Genomic DNA, 12,994 nt, shown 5'->3' with positions numbered 1-12,994 from the left:
TTCCATGATTTTAAATTTCTGATTTTGTATATATAGAATTTGAAAGACTTTACAAAGACAAGAAACACATATTAGTAGGTAAATCTGTTTTATGGAGCCTCACAGAGGAGCAGCTTTACAGTTTAGGTTTCAAGAATTTGGGAAAAGTAAACCAAATGAGAGAGGTCTGAAATGGATGTCCATTTGTGCTTGCAAACAAAACCAAACAAAAAGGGGTACTTGATTCATGCTGGACTAAGGACTGAAAAGTAACATAGTTCTTTCAAACAACGAGGCACTAACATAGGAATTACTCATATATCAAACCAAAGAAGCATTCAAATCAGTGTCCTGTCTCTGAAAGTGGCCAACAGCAGTCATCTTGAAGGAGAACAGGGCAAGCATACAGCAGTAGGTGCCTGGCATATTCATCTAGCCTCCAGTCCAGGAATTACATGAAGCAGAGTCTTTGTGATTAACGTGTATATATACACATATATCATGCATCCTTTTCTTCCATGGACTTTCTGAACCACTTTTTGCATTTCAGCTTTTAGCATCCAGAAGATTGCATGGCAAAAGACTCCCCAGCTTACTCACAGGCAGCATTCAGCACCACCTCCTTTTGTTTGTTGTGAACTTGCCTTTTTCATCTGATGGCCTCTACTGAATAGTAACAAAAATTAAGGCTGCCCTCCTGCAAAGAGGCAATGATAGTGACATGAAGAAATGAATGAGAGGCTACACATCAGCAACTTTGTTTATTCTAGTGTTGAGGATTGGTTTATTTCTTTTTTAAGCTTCCTTCTGACACACTGCCTTCATGTGATACTCCAAGAGAGGATACTTTAGTATTTCAAGAAGCAGCAGCATTCTCAACTGCGCAACTGTATACACGCCAAGATATTTATTACTGAAGGTTTTATCTTTTTCTAATACGCATTTAATATTCTTCAGAAGTTTTCCTACCACATTGTATCTCTGTCCAACTCTTCATCATAACTCTTCATAAACCTGTTGCTTGAGAAACACTGGTCAAATTGAAGTGGTTCGGCTGATGATTCAGCCCAACATGGTATTTATATTATGCAAATGAGTAAGTCAAACCGAACAGCTGAGCAATCAACACTTAATTATTGAATATTTAATAAACTATATTTAAAGAAGAGGACTAACATTTGCTTTAAAACTGAAAAAGATTAAAATTTTATTAAAATATTCAAAAGAATAAAACACTTATTTTTTCAGAGGACACCAGTGCTGGTGGAAATGTGCCAAGGCGAGGGTTCTGATACTTCTTTTTTCTCTCCCCCTACAAATTTATGTTTATTTTATGATTTCATGCAATTATTCTAAGGTTATGCAGTTTATAAGTTTTCTAATTTAATGGAAAGCCTGCCATTTAAAAAGAGGGAATATAAAGAGAAATGGAAAATTAAGACCTACTTTTTTTAAGATCGTGGTGAAAGTTCATAACAGCTCTTAAAATAGAAACAAAGAACGAAGTGTGAATATTATTCCAAACAAAGGTTTTAAAACAACTATTTAATTCCAACTATGTAAGCATATTTAATCTAGGTGAATAGCCCACACCTGTCCTTCAGTTCCCAGTGCAACCTGTGAAAAACACAAATGCAAATAGAAAACACTTTATACAGAAAGTTCTGTCAAATTCAGTACGTAAAAAAGCGTAAAGGAGAAAAGTATTTTATAAGTAATGGTAATCTCGTAATAGACAACAGAACTTGTGACATAAAGTTTAAATTGACATGATTTTATGAAAGTCGTTCCATTAAACATGCTTTAAAAGAATCTCTATACTCACATTTCAGAAGGCTTCAAGCAAACTCCACTGCAAGTACACACAAACTATATTTTATCTTAGTTTTTAGCTTCTAAAAGGCACTAGAAATCACCAAGTTTCCCTATTAAAAGGAAACATTTGCTTTATTCAAGAGCAATCAGATTTACATCTGCTGTCAAGTTTTCTGAAGGGTTTAGAAAAGTTGAAAAATTAAAATTTCAGCAAAATAAAAATCAGATTTAATCATAGGCTGCTTTTTAACAGTAAGCTTTGGTCTTCATGATGAGTGCAACTTGTAAATGGCTGCAGACTATCAGTCATCTGAACTAATGCTCTCCAGTGTTTAGTTTAAAAAACAGAACTTGTTTAGTCCTAGGTATAAGCATTAAATAATGAAAATGCTGTCTGTTCTCTTGGTATTAAAATACCAATTAATCCAAATCTGTAAAAATTTAAAAATTATTTTCTGCATAGATGTTTCTCAAAAAATATTTCACAAAAAATAGCTGTCAAATGGAACCACTTTTACCAAAATTCCAATTCCAACTGAACTCGATGGATTCCAAATCTGCTGACACCAGGGTTACACCTAACCAAAAATATGCCAGCGAAAGTAATTTCCACCATTACTAGTAAATGCTAGGTGGTATCAAACCTCAGACATATATTGATACCTATGCTAAGGTGAAGGGGGGGGAAGAACACGAAACCTATATAGATGGATTTACTCAGTTAAATAATTCATTAACCTTACAGTCAGTTTTACTGAGTTGGACAGAAAGGATGTGAGTAGTTATGCAAAGAAAGCCCACAATTTGGACAGCTAAGGAAGACAGAGGGAGGGACTGGGGGAGAGGACTGAAGAAGGTAAACTAATCCACGATTGAAGAAGAGAAAAAGCAGGTTTGGAAAGCAGGGAAAAAGAAAAAAAAAAAACACAACCCAAACAGACGCAGATTTAAGCAACAAAAATATTTTAAGATCAGATTTCCCAATATTCTTAGGCAGGAATGACATGCAGGACAGAAAAAAATCCAGACTCAACTGTTACAGCTGAGGTGGGGTTTGGTTTTTGGTGTGTTTTTTTGGGGGGAGGGGGAGGGAAGACATGTGAATACACCATTTTTAAAAGGCAAGTGTGTGTTCTAGAAATAGATTATTCTATATTCGCACCAGCTACAGATACTTATCTCGGATACAGGGGTTATTGCATTTTAGGAAGTACTGATATTAAAGCTGACTTTATTAACGTTTCACAGCCGTGCTTTCTGCATAAATCTGGTTACCTCAGTACAAGGCACCTCGATTAAGAGAAAATAGGACAATTAAGTGGGGAAAGAGCGAGAACAGTCCTCTTCCATCCAGGCAGCACTCTCCCCTGGTTTCAAGCTATTCCAGTGAAGATTTTTTTTTTGTGGTGTATACATGCACACACATTTTTTAATATGCATCTAGACACACAGGTCCATGCACACAAATATATTCACACGGCCAGTACAGCGAGAGGGCGAGCCTGGAGAGCCATTAAATCCCCCCTTCGCTACCGTTCGGAGCGCCGTGCCCGCCCGCAGTACGCGGGCGCTGCTGCAGATCATTAACTGCTCATTTATCAACGCCGCTCACCGGGCAACACAATGCAGCAGCACGGCGCGCGGAAACCACCCCGAACCCCAGCAACAGCGGGTAATTAGCATAGCCTACCACCGAAACCCCGCCGCCGGATTGGGCGAGCTCGTCAGCCAAGCGGCCAATCAAAGGGGGCTATGCAAATCGCAGCCCGCAGTTGCCAGGGCAGAGCTGCCGCCCATTGTCCAATCGGAAAGCAAAGCAATAAACAAGAAATGCAATTGAGCTTTGTCACATTTTCAAGTTGGTGTTAACACTTTCCAGTTTAAAGCAAAATTAGCTCCATCTACCGAGGATTAGACTCATGTTCTACATTTCACCCCCACAGCAAGGGCAGGGTGATGCGGTAACGATACGCGGGGATTACAGCTCAGCGGTGCGTGAGGGTTTGAACTTCCCCTCCCGCACAGCAGCCCCGCCGCGGGACGGCCCGCGGAACGCGCCCCGAAGGGCCCGGAGGGTAAAGCAGCCCGAGAAGACCGTACGCATTCTCAGGTCTGCTGTCTCTCGGCTAAAATTCTTCAGAGGGCTTTTGCACAACAGTTAAGAGCAGGGAAGCGCCCTTTCACTGCCTTAGTTCGATCACCTTATACAATTATATAGGCTGCTATACTGTATCAGATCGTACGTGCTACTTGTATCACCCCTTTTTCACAGGCACTATATGTGTTTGTTTTTAAGGAAAAGGAAAAAGACTAAAGAAAGAGCCTCCTTCGTTATTTACCCCACTGACAGATTTTAAGTAAATGAGCTGCAGTTCATTTAACCGAACTGAACCACCAAGAGACTGAACATAAGAAACTGCAGTATCCCACAAGAAATAAGCAAATTTTTTTCAAAAATATTTTTTTTTTCAAAAATTAAGCTTATCCAAAAGAAAATATTTGCCATTAAGTGTCTCTGCATATGACAGTGTGAATACATGGGGGAGTACAGCAGCTACTGACCATCACGCTCCCCAGGAGGTTCCCTTCCCACACACACAGATGCGCGTTTTGAAAACCGGCATCGCTCAGCCCCCTTCAAATGAAGTCTCTAAATGCAAAGACTGACAGACTTACTCTGGAAGCAACTGCCTCTCTCTTCAAAAGCAGAACGCAGCTGCGCAGCTTCCCTCTACACCGCGGCGGATGCAAGTGATCCTGTGCATGTTTTACTTCACTTTCCACAGCCCGACAGTGATGTGAAAGTGCTACTGCAATTCACTCACCTGGGAGATCGGGGTTTGTGTGCTTCTCATTCCCCAGTGCTTGTGGAAGGTGCCTAACGTCGGCAACCAACATCTGTCCAGATACATACCAGGTACAGGATATAAAGCTTGGGCGGCAGCAGCAGCAGCCTCTGTGTCTCAAACCCTCAAAGGATCGTGACACTATTCTGACCACCGCTCAGCTAAAGGAGGGCTATGACTTTCTGTCAGCCACTAACCTGGGTCATTGCTAAAGAGGAGGCAGAGAGTCTCTGTGTTTCTTTATCAATCTCTATGAAGCTCAAAACTTTTCAGATCTGAATCACAGAATCTGCTTTTTAAAAGCGCCCACAGCCTGATGCTAAGAGAAATTAAAGTTTTACTGGCTCCTTTATTTAGAAGATTTAACAACTTAATTTTGGAAATTTTATCAATAGTAAAACTACTAAAATATTTCCTTATATGTCCTAAAATACATACAGTTATCCTAGTATTTGCACCAACCTCTCTGACACATACAAAAATCAATTCCATCCATTCTTTACCTCATGTTAGCTTTTTAAACTAAACTACTGCTTTTTGATTTATGCTCATCTAGCAAACCCTGTAAGAGCACACCAGCAACAGCAGTAAGCAGCAGCAGAGTGTTATCTGACTATACGCTTACAAGATTTTCCAAGCGATCCAGCCTGGGCCAGTACTTTGCAGCACTAATCCTTCTAGTCTGCTCAACTGTCCTTTCAAAGTAATACTTTTATCAGCAGTTAAGTAAGAGTTTCTTGTATTGCTGCAGTGTCTTCTCTTTTCCCCACCTCCAAAGAGGATATAAATAACAATACTTACAATTTCCAGTTTACAGTGCAAAATAAAGACTGAATACAAATTACCTGCTACGTGGCAACATATCAAACCATACTATCCACTCAAGAAGTGAAAAACACCAAATATTTTGTACCTAATCAATACCCGTGGCTAACAGCTAGCCTAATGTCTAAACTTCACTTTTCAGATTGCACGTGCATTTTCAGCTGATCATTTAGCATAAATATCTGAATCATTTTTAAAGCTCTCCTTTAATCTATTGTACTAAATACATATATATTAAAAAGGAATCTTTTCCTACGCATAAAAACCATCAAGGGAAATAGAATAATTCAAGTCATTTCCCATTTGCAGTTACTGAGGCACAAGATATATTTAAACAGTTGGTACAGAAAAAATGGAAAGCATCTACCATATCAATGTACAGCTAGCATGCCAAACCATTAATGTAAGAGCTAAACAAGGATGAATACATCATGTGCAATAGTCTCACATGATATAAATTATTCAATACCTGACCAAAGAAAACAGCTTTCAGGAGAGAGGGGGAGGATCTGAAAGTACTTTTGTAGTTTGAATAAATACAGTATTATGAAATGATGCCGAATCTTTCTAACTCTATACCACGGTTAAAGAATCACATGTATTTTCAAACTATTTCACTATGTTATGTCAATCCAACTTGTATTCTGATTTTCATCATAAAGGTAGATTTCATCTGAGATGCTGCTGAAAATTTTAAAATAAAACCAACTGCAAAAATTAAACTACTTGGTACACAGGCAAGCATTTTCAGAATTTATGCTATGTCCCCTCCCTTCCACTTGCAGGATTTGGATTATGCATAGACCTATTGATATTGCAAGTCCTTTTGCTTTACTAATTTCAAACTGGCTATAGAACACTTTATTTGAGATTGCTATGCTGGCAAAAAATTAATATATCATACACTTAATTCATGTTGAACAGAAGTCTTTTCTAGACATAGATACACAGAAGGCTTTTTAAGTGACAAATTGAACAACAAAAAAATCTACCATTAAAAATTACACCTCGATCATGAGGAAATCTGCTGGTGTAATGATTCCAAGGAATGGCTTCAATGGCTGATTTCATATATGATCTTACAACAGTTAATTTCACTCAAACAGAAGTTTATAGTACATACTCAGTTTTGGCAACTAACAGAGCAGTTATGTTGCATTTGGAGACAGTACACTGTTTTAATACTCTGTACTAAAAACAGATATTCTGATAGTTTCTAAAAACAGAATACTTAGAAACTCCTATGAATGCTGTCCATATAAACCTATATTATAGTTCATAAAAATAATAACATTCAAAAAGGTTTTTTCCTAACTCCAAAGTTGACTGGAAGCACCAGAACTATTTTCTTCTATAAAATATACACAAGTTGTAAATTGTAACCAAATAATTTTTCTGCTGTGTTCTCAACGATTTGATAACTGATATTCTGACAGCAGCATTTTACAATAGCTGTTTCAAGCCAGTCCTTACTTCCTGACAACTACATTCAGACTAATTCAAGTAATTAAACACCAAATCATTCCCCAATAAAAAGTTAACAACATTTCAGTATCTAGCTACTGCTAATCACAGGGAACTCCAACTAGAATCAGAAATAAAACCAAGCTTTCACAAGTACAGTGAAACCTCGCAATTCCAAAGCATGCATTTGGAAGACCAATTTCCTGCCTTTGTAATAATTTCTGTATTTAGTATACACACTTTTACGTTTAATTAATTTCTTCTTTTGATTTTCCTCATTTTGAAGTACTAGCTTTCAATGAGAAAAAACTTAAGTATACTTGAATACATACTTGCAACTAGCAACCACCAAAAGACAGTGATGCCACGTTTCATTAATCCAAACAACAATACGACCCCAAAGCAGGGCTCACTGTAAATTGCATTCACTTCTCTCAAGCAGCACAAATTTTAAATCAGAAAAAAAATTTAAAAGGCAAAATAACAAAAAACACCCACAAAACAAAAAAAAAAATGTGTTGCTATTCCTTTAGGATACTACTATGATCTAAGAAAATTATTTTTGAAGTGTAACTCATACATTTCCTTCAAAGGCTTTACTATTTCTAGTACAAACTAAGCAATATGTATTAAAAAATTATAGCTAACTATTAAAATTGGGGTTTTTTTTTTTCATACCAATAATAATGATCAGAGCAACACCATTCAAGTACCAAAGCTGTGCAAATTTAAAACCTGTAAATTTTGTCTACAACTTCAGCCTCATGCATCTATAAATCTTATTTCCAGGTTACAAAAACTCTGTAAGCAGAGACTAGAGTTCACATTTGCCATGACTGGGCTCCTCCTTTCCAAAAAGTGCCCCCTCTCTTCTAGGGAAATTATGGAAGATGCATAAGCCAAAGACAACGTGTTCCAATTGCCATGCTTCAACTGTAACATTTAAGCATCTCTTTCCATCAGTCTCCAGTTTTACAGGCCAATTCTCAGAGCAAGCTACTGAGAGAGCTGCCTGTCACATGCATCCGCAGCATCCATACGGGGAACAACGCAGAGATAGCGAGGTACACTCTGGCCACCAGAAAAGACAGGTTACTTCAAAGGGGGTGCAGAAATGGGGCAGGGAGGGAAGAAATCATTCCACTATTCCCTGAAGGATATATAAACTACACCAAGGAAATTCTGACCAGATGGTTAGACATGGTTTTGGGTTTGGTTTGGGTTTCTTGCCTCCACAGAGGTGCAGAGGGAGAACAACATTCCACCTAAGGAAAGAGACTTGATTGTTTTTAAGGAAAGGGGATTATGTAAAAATATTAATGGGATCCGAACACTAAACAGACAAGCAATTCTTCAAGGTTCAGCTAACTCTGTTCTGTGAAAAGATCATCACAAGTTCAGTTCATAGCATAAATGCTAACGAAGTTCTAACCCCTGCAGGCTTTTAATTCTTACAGAGTTTCAAACACAACTGTGCCAGTGGTCTTGTCAGAGTATACTTCCAGTTCATAAGCACATACTGAATGTTACATTTATAGGCACCACACACAACTGTACTGTAATGCAGAAGAACCACAATCTCCTAACATGTCACGTTACCAAGAGTCTAGGCATTGCAAGTCAGGAAAAGTGAAACAATCAACACATGATCTCATTATCTTAAAAGGCTAGGTACCAATGCATTTCAAAGCATCAGCATTATGGTAAATTTTAAAAGTGTGTCCTCAGTGAAGTAAGAGAATGAAACATAATTTTACCTGATTCAGAAACAACAAAATCTCTCATTACATTTTTTAAAACAAACACAATATCCAGAACAGGAAACTTTCTAATCCAAGAATTATTGTAATAAGGCACGTTATCTCTTCAGCTCTATGGAATGAATGGGCATATATAGCCAATGCTTATGAAACACCGGGCCTCATGGCAGGCAGCTACCACAGTGAGGACTCTGGCAAACATACACTTGAAGATGTGCATTTTAACAGCATGACTCTTCTCTAGCAAGTAAATGCTAAGATAAGAGAGAAAAAGTTTGAAGTGGCCTCCTCCCCACGACTGAAAAAGCAGACTTATTAGACCGAAGGCTATGTTAAGCCATTGTGGGAAAAGATGCTTGAAAAGGTGTACAGAAGGAGTGTTACTGACAGCAGGACATAAACTAGAGTGGTTATAAAACAATCTTCAAAGTTATAGGACTTTCTGTTACTACAGTGATGAATTTTGTCAGGAAAGTATAAAACAAGCATAGTATCTGCCACCTGTAAGGTGTTTGTAAAAGAAAACTAGAGCTGGGTAACTTAGTATCCTCATCCAGTAGACTGCCATTGAGCCCAACTTTTTATCAAGTGCATCTAAGAATTTAAAATCCTTACCAGAAAGAAAAGAGCAATATTGTTTATCATGCTCCAAAGCCACTGCAAAAAATAGGGACTTGATGCAGAATGAGCAGAAAAAATCCAAACCACCTGCTACTGCTTTGTAGTATCAGTCATTATGCCAAGCAGTGGCAACACATGAAGCTGCTATTTGCCAAAGCATCTGGGTTGAAAGCAATACGGTGTTGTTCACTGGCACTGCTGTACAAGCTAGCACAAAACTGTTTCAAAATGTCAGTCAATCTCAGGCAGGCTCTTCAAGACTTCTATAGGAATTTGCAGAAATGCCACAATTCTTAGCAACTTCAGAGAGCCATATCACGTACAAACAGAAGGCGCCATAGAGGACTTCCCCTCTTTTTCTCTTCCTCTGCCCCACAAAAGGGTAAGGGGAGAGACTTCCTAACATCTCTAGAAACAAAAGGGAGTGGACAGAAATGGAAAAATTGCCTTTGCCATTATTTGCAAGAAGGAAGCATGGGAGACTCTTGAGAGTCCCGTGGTACTGGCCACCTTTAGCAACGATTAAACTTTATGCTACAAAATGGGAATGATATGAAAAGGTAGAGCTGCACAGAGACTAATGATGAACAAACAGTATTAAAAGGACTCAAGGCAGAGATAGCCTTCTTCATGTGCTGATAATTATTTCATTGTGGCTTCCACAACTGTAGAGAAGATGGAGAATAACGTAACCTGATCTGTCTTCCTGCATAAGCATGTCTCAAAGGCCATGGAGGGATTTCTCTAAAATGCTCATGGTATCATACAGAGAAAGCAAACCAAACCATCTTCTTGGGCATGAGAAACAAGTTTGTAGTAGCAATTAAGTCCCCAATTGGCTGCACTTTAACCTCCACAGATTTTCAAGGAAAGTGAAGTCCTCAGTAGTGAACCACTAAGCACATTCATATTTGGCCATAGCACTGCTTTTTCTACAGACACGGAAACTGTCATAAGGTTGGCCCAGAGACTGTGCTTTTGGTTGCATATGCTCTGTTTTTCTTGAAACTTTTCTAAACGGTCTGTCTCTACCATACTCATGAGTATGACATTATGGTGAACATCTCTTGAATTCTCAGTAGGCCTGAAAAACTCAGGAGACACCTCACAGGTGAAAGGGAGGTTAGTCTTCTGACCACAAAGCAAATCAGAGGTCTGCACCTGGGCACACTGCAGACTAACGATCAGGAGCCTACTGCCCCTTCTCCAAAGGCACAGGATTCAAGACACTTATCTGTCTGCTTGTTTCTGAGGCTGAAACAAGTTATCTGTAGAGAGAATCTTGAAACCTGCTGGTGCTCCTGTCTTGCCTAGAGTTTAAAGCTCCAATAAATAGAAGACTGAGCTAGAGTGTGCTCATCCAAAAAGAGACAGTGTATCTTCCTGTCATGAGGAGAACCCTTCCACGCAAGAATGTGACCTGATAGGTTCCTACAGCCTTGTTTAGTCTATGTTGAAGCATTCCTCTTCACATTTTCTCTTCAAAGTTTCCAATATCCTGTTTGAAGAGGGAATAAGAAAGAACTCTGATGTGGGAAGCTACAATTCTTTTATTTACAGAAATGCACGATCAAAAAATTTCAGTATACTGGCTTAGTGATGACAAAGGAAAAATGTTCAACTATCTAACCTTGACATGTTAAAAAAATAACAAAGTAAGTGAATATGTCTAGGCTAATGTGTGCCAAGTAAGAATGTAAACTTTGTATTAAATACCATTATGAGGAAATAGAAAAAAAAAACCACACACCAAAAAAAAACCAAAAGAACCCCAAAAAATCATAGACTAACTAAAGTCCCACAAATGAAAAGAAATGGTTACACTTCTACTTTTCCTTTTGCACTTTTACCTCTCACTGGACATTCTCCTGTCTTTCTTTATCAAGGACAATACAGCTATCATAATTTTTAAAGAAACCATCCATACACGTTTCTGCATACGGAACAGAATTTTTAGTTCTCAACACTGACAAAAATTCCTACTGAGATAACATGGAGCTTCATAATTTGGTTATCACAGACGCATAACTGTGCACACAAAGCTTTTGAAAAGCTCTTAAATAAGAATACAAATTTATGCATGTATGTCCCAATCTGTTTCTACTTGCCTTTGGTGTGACTGAATTTGCTGCCAAGAGTTAATCTATTTACTACTATCAAATATTTTTAATAGCTATCTATGTATATAATCTACAAAGTTTGCAGAGCTACTCTTAAAACTAGACTCAATTCCAAAACTGGGGAAAACACAGACGCCTTCCCACCTTCTCTCATTTTATATGTTAGCTTGAGTTTCTCCAGCAAAATTCAGCTAGTTTTTGACAACTCTGATAAAAGAAGCTAATATTTCTTAATGGTGCTGCTTCATACTCCACTCTGCTCTACTCTGTTCAAACAAATAAGGAAAAGTTTTATGAGAAACACTAGAAGACTTTCCATCCTTCTTCAGTTTACGTGTATCCAAAATGGCGGATATCTGAGTTCAGCTCATCCACTGGGAACAATTCATCCAAACTATCTTCTCCATGTTCATCAGCAGAAGGGGCAATTTGCCTGGAAGAAACGTGTGTGTGTATGTGTGTGTGTACGCATGCATGCACACACATGCCTACTACTTTATTTCTGAATTCTGAAGGAATGATCATAGAGTCTCAAAGAATAAGGTTGAGAATCAAGGAATATAACTTCAAGAAAGATCAATGTGTCAGTGGAACCATGCATACAACCCTGTCTGTAATCAAGTAGATTAGATACTAGTCATTCTGTCTACTCATATGAGAAACTAGACAGACAGGATTCAATCACTGAAGGCCAGATGCATGTTAGGCATACAGATTCATACTTACACATAACATGCTTGTACTTTCCTCTGTAACTGTACTGAGGACCCCAGAATGAGCTGGAGAAAGAGACTCGCCAACTCTTCAAAAATGAGCATATTGATGCTTCTCCATGAAGCATCTTATACAGATGCTTCCAATAACTAAGGCATTTCTTAACTGATCAGCTCTTGTAGATAATTCCTGTCTTTGAATAAGGAAAGACAGACCTCTGTCAGAGGTCCCATTAAGCCAAAAGGTGCAGTACCTGTCTAATTACCCCGTCTTTGATGAAATTCAGCTGATTCATTAGATAAATAACCGTGAAGCTAATCCTGAAAGGAGACCAAATCACTCTGTTTAAGTAGCCTGCTGCATAGACTTGCTCATAAGACACCAATTCACTTTTCTTTAAATTGATCAAAAGGCTTAGATAAGAGGGAGATTAACCATCTTCCTAATGGTTTACTGCAGCTTCTTGCAAAAATGAAGCTATACTGCTAATCTGTTATCGAGGATAATGTGGATTTTTGATGGCAAAGAGGTACTGCTAATAAACTCAGATCTTTGAAAAAAGTGTGATACAAAGTAAAACAATAAAATACTGCATTAAAATACTCTTAATCTATAACCAAGCTGTAAATCATGAGCAAGTGTATTTGTGCAAAGCAAGAATTCCTTTCGTGTCTCTACCAACCCCTTCCCCTCCTCAAAAAAAACGATGAAGTAGATTTTTTCATTCATATTATATAGGTTATAGATGACAAAGTTACAGGACACAAATTATTCCTGAGCTGTCTTAATATACATTTAGTGTTTACATGCATCTGAGTTGAACACCTGTAGCCAGAGTGAAAGACATCAA

At 38.2% G+C, this 12,994-nt stretch overlaps 1 protein-coding gene across 3 annotated transcripts in view; it reads right to left on the bottom strand.

Annotated features, from left to right (window-relative positions):
- Positions 1-12,994, bottom strand: part of DYRK1A (dual specificity tyrosine phosphorylation regulated kinase 1A) — an 89,520-nt gene that overhangs the window by 38,352 nt on the left and 38,174 nt on the right. Inside the window, exon 1 of one of the 3 annotated variants that reach the window (XM_068418093.1) lies at positions 4,620-4,845. The exons of 1 other annotated variant lie outside the window; for it this stretch is intronic. In XM_068418093.1, coding sequence (XP_068274194.1) covers positions 4,620-4,692 — 73 coding nt within the window. In that variant the 5' untranslated portion in view covers positions 4,693-4,845. Of the gene's footprint in view, positions 1-4,619; positions 4,846-12,994 lie in introns of those variants that run through there. One more of the 3 variants, XM_068418101.1, reaches the window with a different exon arrangement.

This window comes from Nyctibius grandis, chromosome 2, assembly GCF_013368605.1.
Source record: "Nyctibius grandis isolate bNycGra1 chromosome 2, bNycGra1.pri, whole genome shotgun sequence".
Lineage (NCBI taxonomy): Eukaryota > Metazoa > Chordata > Aves > Nyctibiiformes > Nyctibiidae > Nyctibius > Nyctibius grandis.
This window is presented reverse-complemented; position numbering and strand designations above follow the sequence as displayed.